Below are 17,395 nucleotides of genomic sequence, written 5' to 3'. Positions count from 1 at the left end.
ACATCATATCCATATTATAATCCATATAATATTATCCATATTATTAGGGGACATATAAAATAAAAAGATGAGATTCATGTTAATGTATACAGTGGCACAGAACAAGGCTTAGAATGGGCCAGTTACCATGACATCCCCAATGACCATTATTCTGGATTCCCCATGAAAACCTAGAATGCTGACTCAGACCAAAAGCACTCCAGGGTCTGTCCATCCTTCTGTCTAACTGTCTACAGCACAGGGTCATTCATCCTCTATAGACATTCAGTGGCCCATGCTGAATTTAGCTTGGCAGAAAACACATCATCCCCTTGACCTGGACACTATGCTTGGGACTCCTCAGTGTTCTTCAGCTATTCTGACAGATGTCATGAGGGAAGCTATAGCTGTGTATCTGTGTCTGTTCTGCAACTGTTGTAGAACTGTTGCTAGTTCTTCCAATGGCTTAAAAGTCATTCAGCACTTCCGTGCTCAGGTTTTTAATCATACTACACACTACTATTAACTGAATAAATAACTTGCCCATGAGAAAAAAACAACTTTGTTGTTGATGAACCTATAGTATAAGGACTTTGCTTGCAGCTCATTGCAAACCTTTACACATCTATTGCTAGAGCCAATGTTTGCTCTGGTTGCCAGTAACACACTTCTTCAGAATAATTGTAAATGTTTCTTCAAAGGGGAATTTTGAAATCATCCAGCTTAATTCCCTCACTATATATATAGAAAATGAGGTCCCAGAACAATGGCCTCTGGGGGCATTACAAGTCATCAGCAAATCTAGAGATAGTTATACACCCAGGTCATACACAGTGCCTCAGCTTAGCAGCTATGCAGTACTTGAGGGGTAGGAGTCAGATAGGATAACACGAGGGTAAAATAGAAAAGGGGAAAAAAGACAAGATACTTCTTAGTACTTCAAAAGCTCTGAGTTCAGTTTGTGGAATGAAAGAAAGAAAAAAAAGAATGTCTTTTGAAGACACATTATATTACTACACCTTCCACCCAAAACATCCCCGAGGTGTAAAAATACTAAGAACAATCTGATCTTAGAGCATAAGCTATTCGTGTTCTGTTCAGAAAAATTTCCCCTGTGCCCATGTGCTCAAGGCTCTTCCCCAGTTTCTTTTCTATTAGTTTTAGTGTGTCTGGTTTTCTGTGGCAGTCCTTGGTCCACTTGGACTTGAACTTAGTACAAGGAGATAAGAATGGATGAATTTGCATTCTTCTGCATGCTGACCTCCAGTTGAACCAGCACCATTTGTTGAAAATGGTGTCTTTTTTCCCACTGGATGGTTGTAGCTCCTTTGTCAAACATCAAGTAACCATAATAGTGTGGGTTCATTTCTGGGTCTTCAATTCTATTCCATCGATCTACTTGCCTGTCACTGTTCCAATACCATGCAGTTTTTAAGACTATTGCTCTATAGTATGCTTGAGGTCAGGTATACTGATTCCCCAGAAATTCTTTTTGAACTATTTAGTGAACGGTTTTAGCTATCTTGGGTTTTTTATTATTCTAGATGAGTTTGAGAATTGCTCTTTCTAACTCTGAGGAATTGAGTTGGGATTTTGATGGGGATTGCATTGTGAAGGCATGGATTGCAACTCCTCAGGCTACTATATGTTTGGCCAATCACTTTTCTTCTTCAAGTATTCCATTCTTGCTCTCTGAATTTGAGAAGGTTACCCATCTGCCTCACTGACCAACCTATGTCCTGGAGAGGTACAGACAGTCTGCAGCACTCAAGACCTGGTCACCTTTGAAGAGTGCTCAGCATGAGATCTTCTAAAGCGGCTTGCACATTTACTACAAAGGGTGCTGTATCCAGACACTAGCGGGGGTAATAAGGTCATCCACCTTTACGATGACTTCTGCACAATAGGACCATTCTTTAATAGGTGGCAGTAAAAGATCCTAAGCTAGTCTTAAGAGACAGGGGATGGGTAATATTGAGGAACAGATTATGTCACCTGGGTTTAGATTCCGGGTTAGGCACATTGTAGCTGTGTGATGTTAGACAAAACTGAATCTCTGTGCTTTTTCATCTTCATCTGTACAATGAAGACCACTCTTCTTGAGAGGTCCCATGAGGATCAACAGATTAGCACATATAGAAACCATGATGTTATATGGTATATCATATTTGTCTAACTTTAGTCTGGTCTATATATAACAGCCCCTATGCTATCAAGTTAGCAGGAGAGTTCCTATTTCCTAATTTACCACATTCTGACAAATTCACTGACAAGTGTGTGTGATCTAGTAGTATGTGACTGATTTAGAAACCGAGAATCATGCCAGATAAAGAGTAATGTGTTCCCAATCTGTCAGGCACTGAGGTAATAATCCCAGCCAGAAATAAATAGAATTCCTCATTTTTCAAAGTGTTATGCCATAGCCTACTGCTTTTACTCCTAAATTAACCACATAAAACCTGTAAGGGTGTATTATTCAGATTCTGTACACTAGGACCTTAATGGGTTTGCCTAGGGCCACCAATAGGTGACTGTGCACAACCATTTCCACCGGAAGTGTGACACAATGAATGTACAGACATCTTCTACCCACATGCTCTGTACAGACTACCTGAGTACTCACTGTCCCAGCAGAGCTGCTACATCCCAGCCAAGATGCAAACACATCTTGTGAGGAGAATGTTTTGTCTGGAGTGTGCATTGTGTGGAGAACTTAAGTAGAAGATTCCCAGTATGCTCAGATGTAGCCCCTCCTGAGCCTGCTATTGACAGAAGAGAGCTTATAAAACCCACTCAAGGCTGTCTGACCATGCAGGGCTCCATGGCATACCTGGCTGCTTTTGCCGTGGTTTCGGTAAATTTGTGACACAGGTGTGTGGGCACATCAGGACATTGCAGGGGTGAAGGGAGCCCTCGAGGAAAAGCTGCTTTGTTTCTGATAAATGGATGCCACCAAGTGGGGTTTTGGGAAGGGTATTTGCTGGTACCAAAGCCAGGCAATAAACTCCAACTTGATGTATACTGTCAATTGCCTGAAAAAAGAAGAAAGGGGCAGTCATTTTAAAATAGGAAATAAAAATAGAAACAGTACATACTGTATTTGTCTAGGTCTTCTGTGTGATGTGGATATAAATGTGTGTGTGTATGTATGTGAGTGTGTGTGTATGTGTGAGTGTGCATGTGCACAATGTGTTTACTGTATAGAGGACAACCTCAGTGTTGGATTTTAAGTGCTGTCCACTTTTATTTGTTTTTGTCTGTTTTGTTTTTTATCTTTTTGAAGAAAGGGTCTCTTTATTGGTTCAGAATTTGCAATTAGGTTAGGCTAGGTGGACAGAGAGCCCCAAGGACCTGCCCGTCTCTGCATTTCCAGCAGTAGGATGGCTTCTGAGGATGGAACTTCAGCACTTATACTTACACAGAAAGTACTTGACTCACTGAGCTCTCTCTCCCATCCACCCTATTTTTGATTTCCTGTTTTTTGTTTGGTTTGTTTGAGGCCCAGGCTGATCTTTAATCAATGACACTTCTCCCGCCTCAGACTCTGAAATGCTAGGATTACAGGAATGTGTCACCAGACCTAGCACTGGGAAATAGCTGCATGAACAAAAACTATGTATATATAAACACTCGCAAAAGACTTGTCACAAGAAAAATATTCATTTTCTCCCATGGAGTCTTACTAGGTGTACAAACCACACTTAAGGACAAGCCCCATACCCAGCAGTAGACGGTCAAAACAGAATGAACACAATAGTATTTTTGGAGGGATTTTTTTCTCATAAAGCTTTGCCTGGGCAATTTTTGTCTTTTATCATAAAGGTCTTTTGTGAATGTTTTATATATGATGTTTTCCAATTTTGTGTTTTTATAGGACTTATGCATGTGCTGGTGTGTGTATCTCTGTGTCTATGTCTCTTGTGCTTATTCTTTGGCTCTTTTTTGTCTCAGTCAGTCAGTCAGTCAGTCCGTCAGTCAGCCAGTCTCTCTCTCTCTCTGTGTGCGTGTGCGTGTGTGTGTGTGTGTGTGGGTGTGTGTGTGTGTGTGTGTGTGTGTATGAGTGTGTGTGTGAGTCTGTGTGGCTGCCTCCTTTCTAATGATAGAAAGAAAACGTGGATTTGGATGGGTGGGAAGATAGGGAGGACCTGGGAAGAGTTGTAGGCGGTGATACCATGATCAGAATATACTGAATGAAAAATCTCTATTTTCAATAAAAATAAAAATTATAAATCTATTGTTTATAATATTCAAAGTATGCATGTATGAAGAGTGCTCTGCATGAAGAGATGATTTTCTCCCTATATGAAAAAGGTTGCATAACTTCACAAAGAGCTATTGTAAAACCATAAATAGTTAAAAAGGGTGTAGAAAACAGTATATATTCTCATGATTGTCATAACACATGCTTGCTGTTCTCCGATATAACTGCTAAGTAGTTTTGCAATTCCTGACTTCTACCTTCATCTGTTCCGCTTGTTCCTAGACACTATAAAATTTCCAATCAGACAACAGAATATGGGCATATGGGCAAAGGATGGTTGGCAATGGTTGGGTCACAATTTTACAGTGAATGTGAAAAGCCAGAACTACTTAAATGCTTTAGACACAGGCATACTACCTGGAGTACTCTGCTCATCCACTGGAAACTGTCTTCCTCTGTGGAGTCCGGCCTCTGCTCAGCCACAATCACTATCCTTTCATCATGAAGGACGGTCACTGAGAACACAGCTATCCTGCAAGAATAGATGGAACTTGTGCTGAGCAGAGGATAGAGACCTGCTTCCATGGACTCTCGTGGACTCTCATAATTAAGGTTAATTACTCAAATCTCAGGGTGCCTTCACACTTCTTGCAGACTAAGGCTGAGGGTGAAAGGAACAATACACGCCAAACACTTGAAGACTATATTTGTCTTCTCTTTTAGGTTTGGGGATCGGTTATAGGTGTACCCAATATATAGTCAAAACCAACCTGCAGCTCCACAGAAAATAGTAAACTTACTTACAGTCCTATGACTTTTGTGTGCCATTTTTTTTGGGGGGGGGGCGGGTAACTTGGCTGCAGCTGCCCAGAGGCTGGCTGACTGAAGGATGAGTTTATGTATGACCAGTGGAAGGTCTAATATTTGGATACTGTATCAATCTTTCTTGAGTTTGCAACTATAAAGTAGCCCTCTCCACAGCAGCAGAAAGTTTCCTTGCAACTAGTGGTTCTTTGCTTAAATTTGCCTGCTTTGTATGATCACCACACTAATGTAGTCACTGAAAACTTCTACGATACATCCCTGCTTTTACAAATAGGTTCCCATTTTCTAGTTTTCCCCCCTCAAAGTGTATTATTTTTAAACTTTTTGAAGGTTTCTTGTATGTATACAATGTACATTGGTCATGCCCACCATTCTACTCTCTATCCAACTACCTCCCCCCACACAGCACATCTCTATCCAACTACCTCCCCCCCCCACAGCACATCTCTTTCCCAACTACCTCCCCCCACACAGCACATCTCTATCCAACTACCTCCCCCCACACAGCACATCTCTTTCCCAACTACCTCCCCCCACACAGCACATCTCTATCCAACTACCTCCCCCCACACAGCACATCTCTTTCCCACACAGCACATCTCTTTCCCAACTACCTCCCCCCACACAGCACATCTCTTTCCCAACTACCTCCCCCCACACAGCACATCTCTATCCAACTACCTCCCCCCACACAGCACATCTCTTTCCCAACTACCTCTCCCCACACAGCACATCTCTTTCCCAACTACCTCCCCCCACACAGCACATCTCTATCCAACTACCTCCCCACACACAGCACATCTCTTTCCCAACTACCTCTCCCCACACAGCACATCTCTATCCAACTACCTCCCCCCACACAGCACATCTCTATCCAACTACCTCCCCCCACACAGCACATCTCTTTCCAACTACCTCCCCCCACACAGCACATCTCTTTCCCACACAGCACATCTCTTTCCCAACTACCTCCCCCCACACAGCACATCTCTATCCAACTACCTCCCCCCCCACAGCACATCTCTTTCCCAACTACCTCTCCCCACACAGCACATCTCTTTCCCAACTACCTCCCCCCACACAGCACATCTCTTTCCCAACTACCTCCCCCCACACAGCACATCTCTTTCCCAACTACTTCCCCCCACACAGCACATCTCTTTCCCAACTACCTCCCCCCACACAGCACATCTCTTTCCCAACAACCTCCCCCCACACAGCACTTCTCTATCCAACTACCTCCCCCCACACAGCACATCTCTTTCCCAACTATCTCCCCCCACACAGCACATCTCTTTCCCAACTACCTCCCCCCTACAGCACATCTCTATCCAACTACCTCCCCCCACACAGCACATCTCTTTCCCAACTACCTCCCTACACACAGCATATCTCTTTCCCAACTACCTCCCCACACACAGCACATCTCTTTCCCAACTACCTTCCCCCACACAGCACATCTCTTTCCCAACTACCTCCCCCCACACAGCACATCTCTTTCCCAACTACCTCCCCCCACACAGCACATCTCTTTCCCAACTACCTCCCCCCCACACAGCACATCTCTATCCAACTACCTCCCCCCACACAGCACATCTCTTTCCCAACTACCTCCCTATACACAGCACATCTCTTTCCCAACTACCTCCCCCCCCACAGCACATCTCTTTCCCAACTACCTCCCCCCACACAGCACATCTCTTTCCCAACTACCTCCCTACACACAGCACATCTCTTTCCCAACTTCATGTTGCTTGTTGTTTTAAAATACAGCCCCCTCCCCAGTTAGTGCTTCCCATGAACATAGGTATGAGGTCATTGAGGCATGGGCGACCTGCCACTAGCTACTCCCAAAAGTAAGCTGACCTTCCATCTCTCAGTAGCTAGCCATCAACCATCAACTAGGCCTAGACCAGTGGTTCTCAGCATTCCCATGCTGCAACTATATAACAATGTCATGTTGTGGTGACAACCAATCATGAAATTACTTTGTTGCTACTCCCTAATTTTGCTACTGTTAAAATTGCAATATAAATATCTGTGTTTTCCCATGGCCTTAGGTGACACCTGTGAAAGATTGTTTAACCCACAGGCTAAGAGACACTGCCTGAAGCCTCAGGAGCACTTCCCGGGCCATGCTTGAACTGTAAATTAGCTTCATCTTGTGCAGGCCTTACATAAGTAATACATCTATTTTGAGTCCAGGCTATATTTTTAAATATAAACAATTTAAATAATTATTTATTTAAATTATTAAATAAATAATTGAATAAAACAGATAATTAAAGCTGGTAATGATACAGCCATGTGTCTATGAACTATTAGTTTTTGATAAAATTGCATCTAGAGGAGTTTCTGATTTCTTCTACAGTACCAGAAAGCTCAGGAGCTACAGAAAAAGATCCCAATATAACTAAAGTTTATTGAGTGTCTGCTGGGTGTCAGGCCAAGCTGGAAGGAAGGAAGAAAACTCTGGGACACTCAGATACATAAGCAGGCTCTTTTCCACATAAATTATGACTGACTGATTTCTGGGTCTCTTGGACTTGCATAGTTGTTTATTATAGAATTTTTCAAGATATTAAGTATTAAGTAAGATATTAATGGGTATCTCAAAGACTTCATATTAGTTTTGGAGGAATCACAACTTGTTGAGACCTCAATGGTCACTGAATCATGGTCATGGTATTTTTGTCATAGCAATAGTAACTCTATGAAACCAATTTTACAAAAAATGAGCATTTAATTTTCAGACAAGTACCACTAACCTGCCTCTGTAGACAAATTTCATGGGCTCTACAGCTAAGGCTGTGGCCACGATGTCGTCTGCATTGTGTCTTCGTCCACTGACTACCATCAGGCCATCCATCTTACCCACAACAAAGACTAGGCCCCCAGGACCAACAAATCCCAGCAAACCTGTCCTTATGAATGGGTATTCACTGATTGGAGCCCCAGAGCTTGTCATGGGAAATACCTAGGGGAAACAAGGCTGCAATTAGGCCACCTTACAGGGTTAACGGGGTCACAGTCTCACCACTTCTCTGTGAAAAGAGACAAAATTTACTTCCCTATATCCAATAACTCTGCCAGCATGAGATCATGGTGACTCTGCTTGAGATTCACAAACATGGCGCCATGTTTACTCTTCATTGTCCATTAGACTAGATTTCCAATCACATATGAGACATGCCTCTGGTCATACCTGAGAGCTTACCTGAGGGAAGATGAAGTCTGAATATGGGTCTTAGACTTTGACTGAATACAAAGGAAGCTAAGCACTAGCATTCATCTAGGTGCTTCCTGACCCTGGGTGCAGTGGGATAAACCATCTTACATCCCCACCACCATAGCTTCCCAGCATGATGGATTGTGCTCTCAGACTTAGCCAACATAAACTCTTCCCACGGAAGGGAACTTTCGTCAGGAAGATATAGGCAGATCAAAAGTAGCTAATGCACATGAGCATACATTTCCCATTGTTTCCCCACAGGCTCAGCAACGTTCTGTCGCATGTCTGGGTGATGTGCAAGAGCTTTAGGAAGCTCCTCTCTTAGGCTCCAAGCTCCAGACAGGCAGCAGCCACTATGCTTAAAATACCAGGTAAAGGTGGTTAATGGAGACACGAGGTACATTTTAAAATAACAAATAACAATAAGATGGTGGTAGCTGATCCCTATTCATTAAAATGTTACTTTTCCTTATTGGAAGCATGCTGAAAAGGAAAATGTAAAGAGAACACAGCTAGTTCAAGATGCAAATCTTATTTACTTCAACCTAGAAGATGAATAAAAATGCACATAGAAAAGGAAATGTTACTTAGACTTTTGCATTCAGCTCCAGTTCCGGACTTTTAGAGATCTGAGTTCATATTCCTATGTATGTTGGTCCCAAAATCTAATATTTAGGAATGAATAATCTATTCTACTCATGAACCAGTGAAAATCCATGTTACTCCTAAGGTTAAATACCACATGAAGAAAAGGAGTCCTAAGACTACTGTAATATAGTGCAGGACACCTAAACCTGAAATCTCACTTCTTCCATGCCTCTGTTAACTATATGTTCACCACTCACAAAAAGTGGGTTATTTGTGGATACCAGATAGTCACACATGCATGGTACACATCTCACACAAATCCTATATATATACACAGCACACACATGCACAACACATTATCTACAAACTACATGTATATCTATACCCATAACCTCTTACCATATATATTTCGCATACTCAGTTGTACCACTGAAGTCATTATTTAATGTACACATTCATTCAGGTTCTCCTGAGTTCACACCTGGCCAAGTTTAGTTGCTACGAGACTGTGTGAGAATGGTTGGCTCCCTGAGTAAGGACATTTACCCATATACCTATCACCCCATATACCACATACCTATGTGGACCATCGCCTATCACACATGTGGTTTTACATTACTCACCTGTCAGCTGAGAACAACAATACACAAAAGCAACCCATTTTAAAGAACCTGCTTATTTTTTCTAGATAAAAGGTCTAAAAAGGTCTAATGCTGATAACACAATTATAAAAAACAAAAATAGTATGCACAAAGCAGCCAGTTTAACTAATATAACTGGTCTTTTGTGACCTCTTCATCTTAGCAAGTTTCTTATTTGATTCTGAACACCTGGTAATGCTGACAGAGGCAGGAGCCAGGGAAAGAGGTAAAGGGCCTTCCCGTGGACCTACCTCGAAGGTGTTCTTAGTCATGCCAGAGAGACCGTAATATGATGTTCCTGTGGCAACTGCACACACACAGAGCTCCCCAATTTCATCCGTCCTGCACAACTGAGGAATCCCATCTGGCTTCACTGAACACATGATGGCTAAAGGACAAACAAGAAAGCACAGGAGAGCATGACCAAGGAGCAGGGAAGTTAACAAATCCAGGAACAGCATTGAGAGAACCAATGGGCAGACATACCACCTTGAATAAAATTCCAATAATGTCCAGTGCTCATTCTAAGAGCTGTAACACCTTATGTTGTATCAAAATGTCAGATTTCATTATTATGACAGCAGTTACTTCAATTACTCTGATTTTAATATGAAAATTATACTTAAGGAGAGAAACTTTATGTGTCATTTATATATGAGATGACAGTCAGGGATGTGTCAGTTATTCACTACACATAGACAAGAAGAACAGGCGAAAGTTCTAAAACAACCTCAGCCCTGCAAATGTAGCAGCACAGGTATGTGTTTGTAAGTCTTCCAAAGCTTTTCTAGTTTGAAAGCAGAATTTACAGCCTCCAGTGACCTACAGAAATCTGACATTTAGTTTAAATTCCCTGTTGCATAAAATCCTTCAGAGAATACTACTTTTAAGTTTCTGGCATTCAGAGAGAGACAGAGAGAGACAGACAGACAGATAGAGAGAGACAGAGAGACAGAGACAAAGAGAGACAGAGAGAGAAAGAGACAAATGACAGGCAGATTGAGGTAACTAGAGAAATCACTCAGAGTTAAGAGCACTGCTATTCTTGCAGAGGACTCAGGTGTGATCTCCATACTCACATGGTGGTTCACAACCATCTGTAACTCCAATCCCAGGAGATCCAACATCTACTCTGGCTTACATGGCACACGTATGGGGCAGACACACATGGAGGCAAAACACTAACACGCATACAACAATTTAGAGAGAGAATGCATATGAAATTGGTAGGGGATAGAATTAGGGGCATAGAGAAGAAATTACAAATGAAGGAATAGGGGTAGATTTGATCAAAACAGTATATGTATGCATGAGATTCTTAATTATATTAAAAAGAAACACTCAGTTCTGAGGATTTTTTTATTCTACTCCCACATCCTTGTAGACTAAAGCGCAGATGTGCTGCTTTACATCAAAATGCAGCAGAGTATAATTCCCCAACTGTGGAAGGCTTATATTATTATGCATTCAAACTGTGTAACTCTGCACTGCCTGGAAAGGAGCAAGTTCTTTATGTGCTAACAAATGAACATAAGACAAAAACACTGTGCACTATATATCCTACCATTGCATTTACAAAGCCAAAACCCAAGAAAGACAATGCAAGTACATATAGATATGGGGGTATGTTTCTTTGATATTTATGGACTACTTCTGAATAGAGATTTCTGAAAAGAAACCTGTGATACTGTAAGTGACTTGAGTGGACAGAAAGGGTTTTCATTGTTATGTCACTTGAATCTTTTGATGCCTCCAGCATGAGAATCCATTTACTTAAAAGCTAAGTTGCATGGTTGTAAAGAAAGCAAGCCACACAGCTAGGTGGTGTGGCTAGTCCTGGGAAGTAGACAATGAGCCTGAGATAGCCTGAATTTGGATTTAGGAGACCTAAGTTGTTTTGACTCTAAAAGAGCTTCATTACAGCAAGGGGACCAGAATAGTTCGAAGGCTGTGCAGTTAGGAACACTCAGACTAGGCTTTATTTCTGTTATGCTTTGAGAAAGAGAAAGACCATTCCCCTGCTCACTTCATCATTACAGATGGGCAGTGTGGAAAACCCACTTTCTGTGATTCCATGAGGGTAGTGTGGCCTTTTACCAACTAGACTTTGTCCCAGCACTCAGATCCCAACCAAGATCCTGTAAGAAGACAATATATGGCTATGTGATATAACTAGATATGTAACAATGACTGCTGCTCATATATGGATTTGCAGCTCTACTGTGTGAAGGCGTGCAGAGAGACTGCAAAGGATGTGCCTACATTCTGGACAGAAACTCTGAATGAGAAGGAGCCCTGGGCTCCACTCTGAAATACAGAAATGGTGGACAAATATGCTGCTGTGTGTGGCCCTATGAGACAGGCATCAGGAACAACAGTCAACACATTAAGAATATGGGCTGTAGTCCTGAACATAGCTCAGAAGCATCAAAGCAGATTCATGATGGACTGAAGAGGCAGGTGGTGTGTGTGTGGGGGGGTGGGGTTAGTGTGTCCTCAATCAAGTGACTATACTGCTTCCATGATAATCAGTAGCTTCACGCATAACAGAAACTGCCATTGCTCAGGTTTCATATACTCTGCTCACAGCCCTTCATGTCTTACTAAAGGCACAGCTTTGGCATCCAACTTGGGCTATGGCATCAGGATGATTGGGGGGGGGGGGGGTCTGGGTTACAAAAACAGAAGCAGCTGAGAAACACTGTGGTTTACAGAATTGGCTCATAATGTCTTCCTGGAGGAAAGTGTTCAGGAGAAGAGATATCCTTCACCAGCTTTATGAATATTGATGATTTCCTTTTCTTGGGACAGAGAACACTGCTTTAGATGTCTAAAGATTAACCAGAAACATCCAAGTTTTAGCATTTAAGTGCTGAACCCATGATATCATACAAAGGGAAATGGAATGGACAAGAAGAGAAGATGCTAGCCTGTGCTCAAAAAGCGTATACTAACTGATGAGTCAGGAAACCATGCAAGGACTGCCACCTTCACACTTGTGCTCACCAGATGAGCTTTATGTCAACTGGAAGCAAGCTCTATCTGAGAGGAAGGCCCCACAATTAAGATGCCTCCATGAGATCTAGCTGTATGCAAGCCTGTGGGGAATTTGCTTAATCACTGATCAATGTGGGAGAGACTGGGCCATTGTGGATGATGCTACCACTAGGCTGGTGGTCCTGACTTCTGTAAAGAAACAGATTGAGCTAATCAGGTCACAGGGAGCAAAGCAGCACTTCCTTATGGCTTCTCTAAACCAACCAGCTCCAGCCTTAGGTTCCTGCCCTGCATCCCTCAGCAGTCTAGTTCACAACAGATAATCCAATTAAAACCTTTCACTCTCAAGCTGTTTATTGTCACTGTGTGTTAGCACAACAATAGAAACTCAGACTAAGACAAAGCACCAGGCTGCACTCACCTCCGGGCATGACAAGGCCGACATCCTGCACGGTGAGCACGGACAGCTTCTCCTCTGAATCCACACGGATCACACCATAGGTCAGCCCATGCATGGATAGCACACCTCTCCCTGGTGGCTGGTTGCTGTCATCTGTGGGCCTAAAAGGGTGGTTATAGGTGAGTATGTGCTAGTGCAAGCAAACAAGCCATTCTACCTTTAGATGTGCACATCTATACACATGGCACCTTACTGACTGCAGAGCTAACGCTGGTATGTCTCGGGGAGAGATCTACTCAGACTCTTTTACAAAGGTATACAACTCAAATCTTATAGTAAACTTATATTGGTACAATTATTGCCTTACTTTCTTTCTTAAGGCACAGACATGTTCCTTGTTGCTGTGACAAATAATCTTACAAAATCAAAATCAAAAATAGTTTCTCCTGGCTCATGGTTTTAGGATATAGTCCACCATGGTGGGGAAGGAAAGGCACTGCAGGTGAGGCAGCTGGCTACAGTTCATGTGTAGCTGGGAACAAGAGAGATGGACACAGGTTCTCAGCTTAGTTTCTCCTTTTATTCAGTCTAAGTCCACTGGATGGTGCTATCCACAGTGGATCTTCTCACTAAAACCAGCCCAATCTAGAAACTCCTTCATAGACATGCCTAGAAGTTTCTGTCCTGTGTAGTTTTAGATACTGTCAAACTAACAATCTGAGTTAACCACGACACATGCTAATCGTCTAGGTACCTTGGGGCACTTGATGGGCTTCAGGCAGACCTCATGCCCAAGTTTGGCCACTAATGTTTTATCATCTGGATGGTTTCCCTGCCTGCATCATTAGGATACAATGCACATCTTAGCTGACTGCAGCTTTAGATGAATATTTAAACACAAATGTATGAGTCATACAAAGAACATTCTCAGCAAAAGCTAGTCAGATCAGACATCACAACTGGCAAAGATCTTAATGTTTTATCTCCTTTCCTGTTCTACCCTGCACCACCACTAACCTGTTCACATTTGCCTATTCAAAGCTCTGGACACTCTGATACGAAAGTAAGTATAAACTATGTGCATTTGTCAACATATTTTCAGTGAAAAGCAAAATCATCAAATGCATATTCTGCAACATGGTTTTACATAAACGCATCTCAAGATCTTTCCATGTGAGTGTCTAAACATACTTATATGGAGAATGTACACAGAGAACAATCAATGAATCTAGCTCTCTTAATACACAGCATTCAATAACAGGCCTCTGTTACTGAATAAGAGTCATTTATTTTAGCTCAATTTTTATATAGAAGGGAATACATCTGTAAAATATGTGTGTAGACAGATAACAAGAGAACAAAGTACCTACACTTAAAAATTTCAGGAATCCTAAAAACCTTTTGAAAATACACCACTTTGCTTTCCTTTTAACAAAATGGGAACACACTAGCATTTTCTCATTGATTAGACCTGTATGTGACTGAGGCTGCACAGTTGTACATACAAGCATTCAGACATTCTCTAGAGTAATCCTATGCAGAGGTGAGGAAATGTTTCTAGACCATGACCATAGCTCAGAGACAGAAGCAGGTGCACCTTAGGCAGCCTCAAGAATGTGCTTCTCACTGTGGTGCTTGGCTGTCTCCCAGAGGGCTGCATTAATCTCCCCCTTAAGTTGATGAAAGATGCATTTCTCTTCCTTGTTTCAGCTGTGTTTTCTTGATTATTGCATTAGATTTGTTCCTATTACTGTGATAAAGTAATATTACTGTGGCAAGTCCTGTAAGAGAGGGCGGGATTATTTTGGTTTACAGCTACAAAGAGGGTACTGTCTGTCAGTGTTGAAGACAGGGCAGCAGGAGAATAAGGCTGACTGGTTGCTTCCCATCATAGGCCAGAAACAGAGTGAATGAACAGAAGGATATGAAACCCCAAGACCCACACTCAGGGACTTACTTCCTCTAGAAAGGCTCCGCTTCCTGATTGTTCCATTACATTTTTGAACAGCACCACTAACTGGGTACCAAGTGTTCAAATACATGGGGTGGGGGTAGTGGGCATTTTACATTCAAACCTCAATTATTCACTGAGTCAAAGAGATGGCAAAATGAAAACATATAGTGCCGATAAGCAGAATTCAGATAGATTCAAAACACTTAATCAATATGAACAAATTAAACAATGGCTAATAAACATAGAGACTCATTTGTCAACTTTCAGACTTGGCTGATGAAAAGCCATGCTCAAGACTGCAGCAATGAGTACCTCACAAAGAACAAGCTACAAGAAGGAGCTCAGCAATTTCCAGGAATGCTAAAGGGCAGTTTCTTTACCCAGGAATATGGAGGAGAAAAATACACAGTTATGCGTTATATACAATGGTGCACTGATGTATAAAGAGCAAATTACCAGAAAAGGAAACAGCACGCTCAATCTTAGCATCCTGGCTTCATGAGAAATATGCTCTAAAGTAAATGACTTCAACTTGTGTCTGAGTTACTTAAAAATATGCTCAGCATTTCTTCCCCTTAAAATGGCATTTCCAACCTCTGTAAAGCATTCAGCAACTATTAGCTAATCTTGCAGTATAAAGCCTGAAAACATAGCTTCTATAAATTTCAAATTATAGTTTGGTACTGCCAACAGCAAGCAGAGCCAGGCCAGCCTCAAAGGCATTAATACAAAATAAATGGAGGCAAGCAGTTATGATGACTCCTTTCCCAGGGCTTAACAGAGTAAAGGTGACTGACTACATTTGCAAAGCCCTGCTGCCATCTGTCATTTACTTACTGTTTGCAAATGAGAACACAAAAGTCTTTCATTTCCTCATTGTATATAGGCTATTTCCCAAGGACCAATTCTCAACTGAGGAACAGTTGGACATTTGGGGGAGGAAACAGCCACTGGCAACATCATGTCCCCCCCTCTTGACTATAACATTCACTGCTCTATTTCTGTACAATATATTATTACAGAACAGTATACACATAATGTTATCATAGTAGGATTAGCATTAATAAGCATCCAGGATTTGTTGAATTCCAACAAATTTGAACTTCAACAAAGCTGAAAAGTATTTATCAGGTATACTTTCAAACACTCAAAGTGGATATATCCAAGCCTATGATACAGGTACTTTTTGATCCCCAAAATACATAAGCAAAATCTAGTTACAAAGCCAGGATGTAAACAGTAAGCAGATGGATACATGGGGGCAATAGCTTCCAGAGGACCAGCTGACCACGGTACTACGTTACTGATGGAGAGACAGCAAGCAAGGTGTGGCTCCATCCCTGGAACTGAGAAACACCAGAACACCAGACACTTGCTCCACGTGATAGTATCAACGTAGCTAATTTAGCTGAGTGTGATAGACGTGACCCCTAATCATAATGCGAGAGATGAAAACAGGAGAACCAGGAATTCAGATCAGTCTTGGCTACACAAGCAAGCTGGAAGCCAGATGAGGAGGATATGTAAGACCCAGCAAATGGTTCAAAGTAGCCTCAGGAATGCTGATTCTGTGAGAGAATATCTAGATTTATGGTAAATCAATCACTAAAATGTTATGGTACAACTCATTTGATGAGGGTTTCTTCTAAACTGCTAACCAGGACTGGGAAGGAGGTTCCTTTCCTAAGACAGCTGCTTTGCTTTTGAGCCACAGGCCATTACTGAAGGCTTTTCTCTTGGATGGTATGAAGAGCACGAAGGTGCCCGGGTCACCAAGCAGTGTGCACATGCACTTATCTCCACTGATTATCAATCCTTTATAGAGGGATCTTTTAAAAACTGAAGTAAAATGGCTCATAAGAAGTTAACTGCACCATGTATCTATTTGCCTTGAAGCTGCTTAGAGACCAGCTGAGACTGGATACTTATTTTAACAAATAGTATTTGTAGGAATTTTTCGGAATGCAAGGAGAAATTCAAGCTCGATTTTTTCCCCTTAGTTCAACCTTTAGAATAGGGGAATTCCAGAACAGGGAAGTGGGAAGGGGTGGATGGAAGAACAGGGGGACAGAAGAGGGCTTATGGGACTTGTGGGGAATGGGGACCCAGAAAAGGGGAAATCATTTGAAATGTAAATAAAAATATATCAATAAAAAAAAGAAAGACGTGATGAAATTCAAAAGATAACTAATTAAAGCCACTCTTTAAGGCAGTGAAGTAGCAAAGTAAAAACAGTATATATCAGACCAATGTAGCTTTCTCTTCTTTCAGATGGCTAGCATAGGCTATTATGCTTTTGAATATGAAATGTTTTCCTGTGTCTTGTGTTTGAGCACTTAGTTCCTGGATGGTGGTGTCTGGGGAGGCTGTGAAGCCTTGAGGAGGTAGGATCCGGCTGCAGGGCATGGTTTACTTTGCAAATGTTAGCAGCTACCTAAGTGCCAAGACCAGAAAGGATAGTCAGCCCATAAGCATAGGGAGGGAGGTAAGTTCCTCTGTGTATGTTCTGTCTCTGAGTAGTAAGTTTTATAGTAAGTTTCTGAGTACAATTTAATGGTGGTCTGAATGAAAACGACCC

General features: G+C 41.9%; 1 protein-coding gene across 2 annotated transcripts in view; it reads right to left on the bottom strand.

The window, feature by feature from the left end:
* Dip2c (disco interacting protein 2 homolog C) overlaps nucleotides 1-17,395 on the bottom strand; it is a 409,010-nt gene that overhangs the window by 63,190 nt on the left and 328,425 nt on the right. For both annotated transcript variants that reach the window (XM_052157069.1, XM_052157070.1), the window contains 5 exons: nucleotides 12,885-13,024; nucleotides 9,718-9,854; nucleotides 7,774-7,982; nucleotides 4,598-4,712; nucleotides 2,810-3,011 (listed from right to left, as the gene is read on the bottom strand). In XM_052157069.1, the coding sequence (XP_052013029.1) occupies nucleotides 2,810-3,011; nucleotides 4,598-4,712; nucleotides 7,774-7,982; nucleotides 9,718-9,854; nucleotides 12,885-13,024 (803 nt within the window). The remainder of the gene's footprint in view (nucleotides 1-2,809; nucleotides 3,012-4,597; nucleotides 4,713-7,773; nucleotides 7,983-9,717; nucleotides 9,855-12,884; nucleotides 13,025-17,395) is intronic.

The sequence above is a fragment of the Apodemus sylvaticus genome, chromosome 14 (assembly GCF_947179515.1).
Source record: "Apodemus sylvaticus chromosome 14, mApoSyl1.1, whole genome shotgun sequence".
In the NCBI taxonomy this organism is placed as follows: Eukaryota; Metazoa; Chordata; class Mammalia; order Rodentia; family Muridae; genus Apodemus; species Apodemus sylvaticus.
This window is presented reverse-complemented; position numbering and strand designations above follow the sequence as displayed.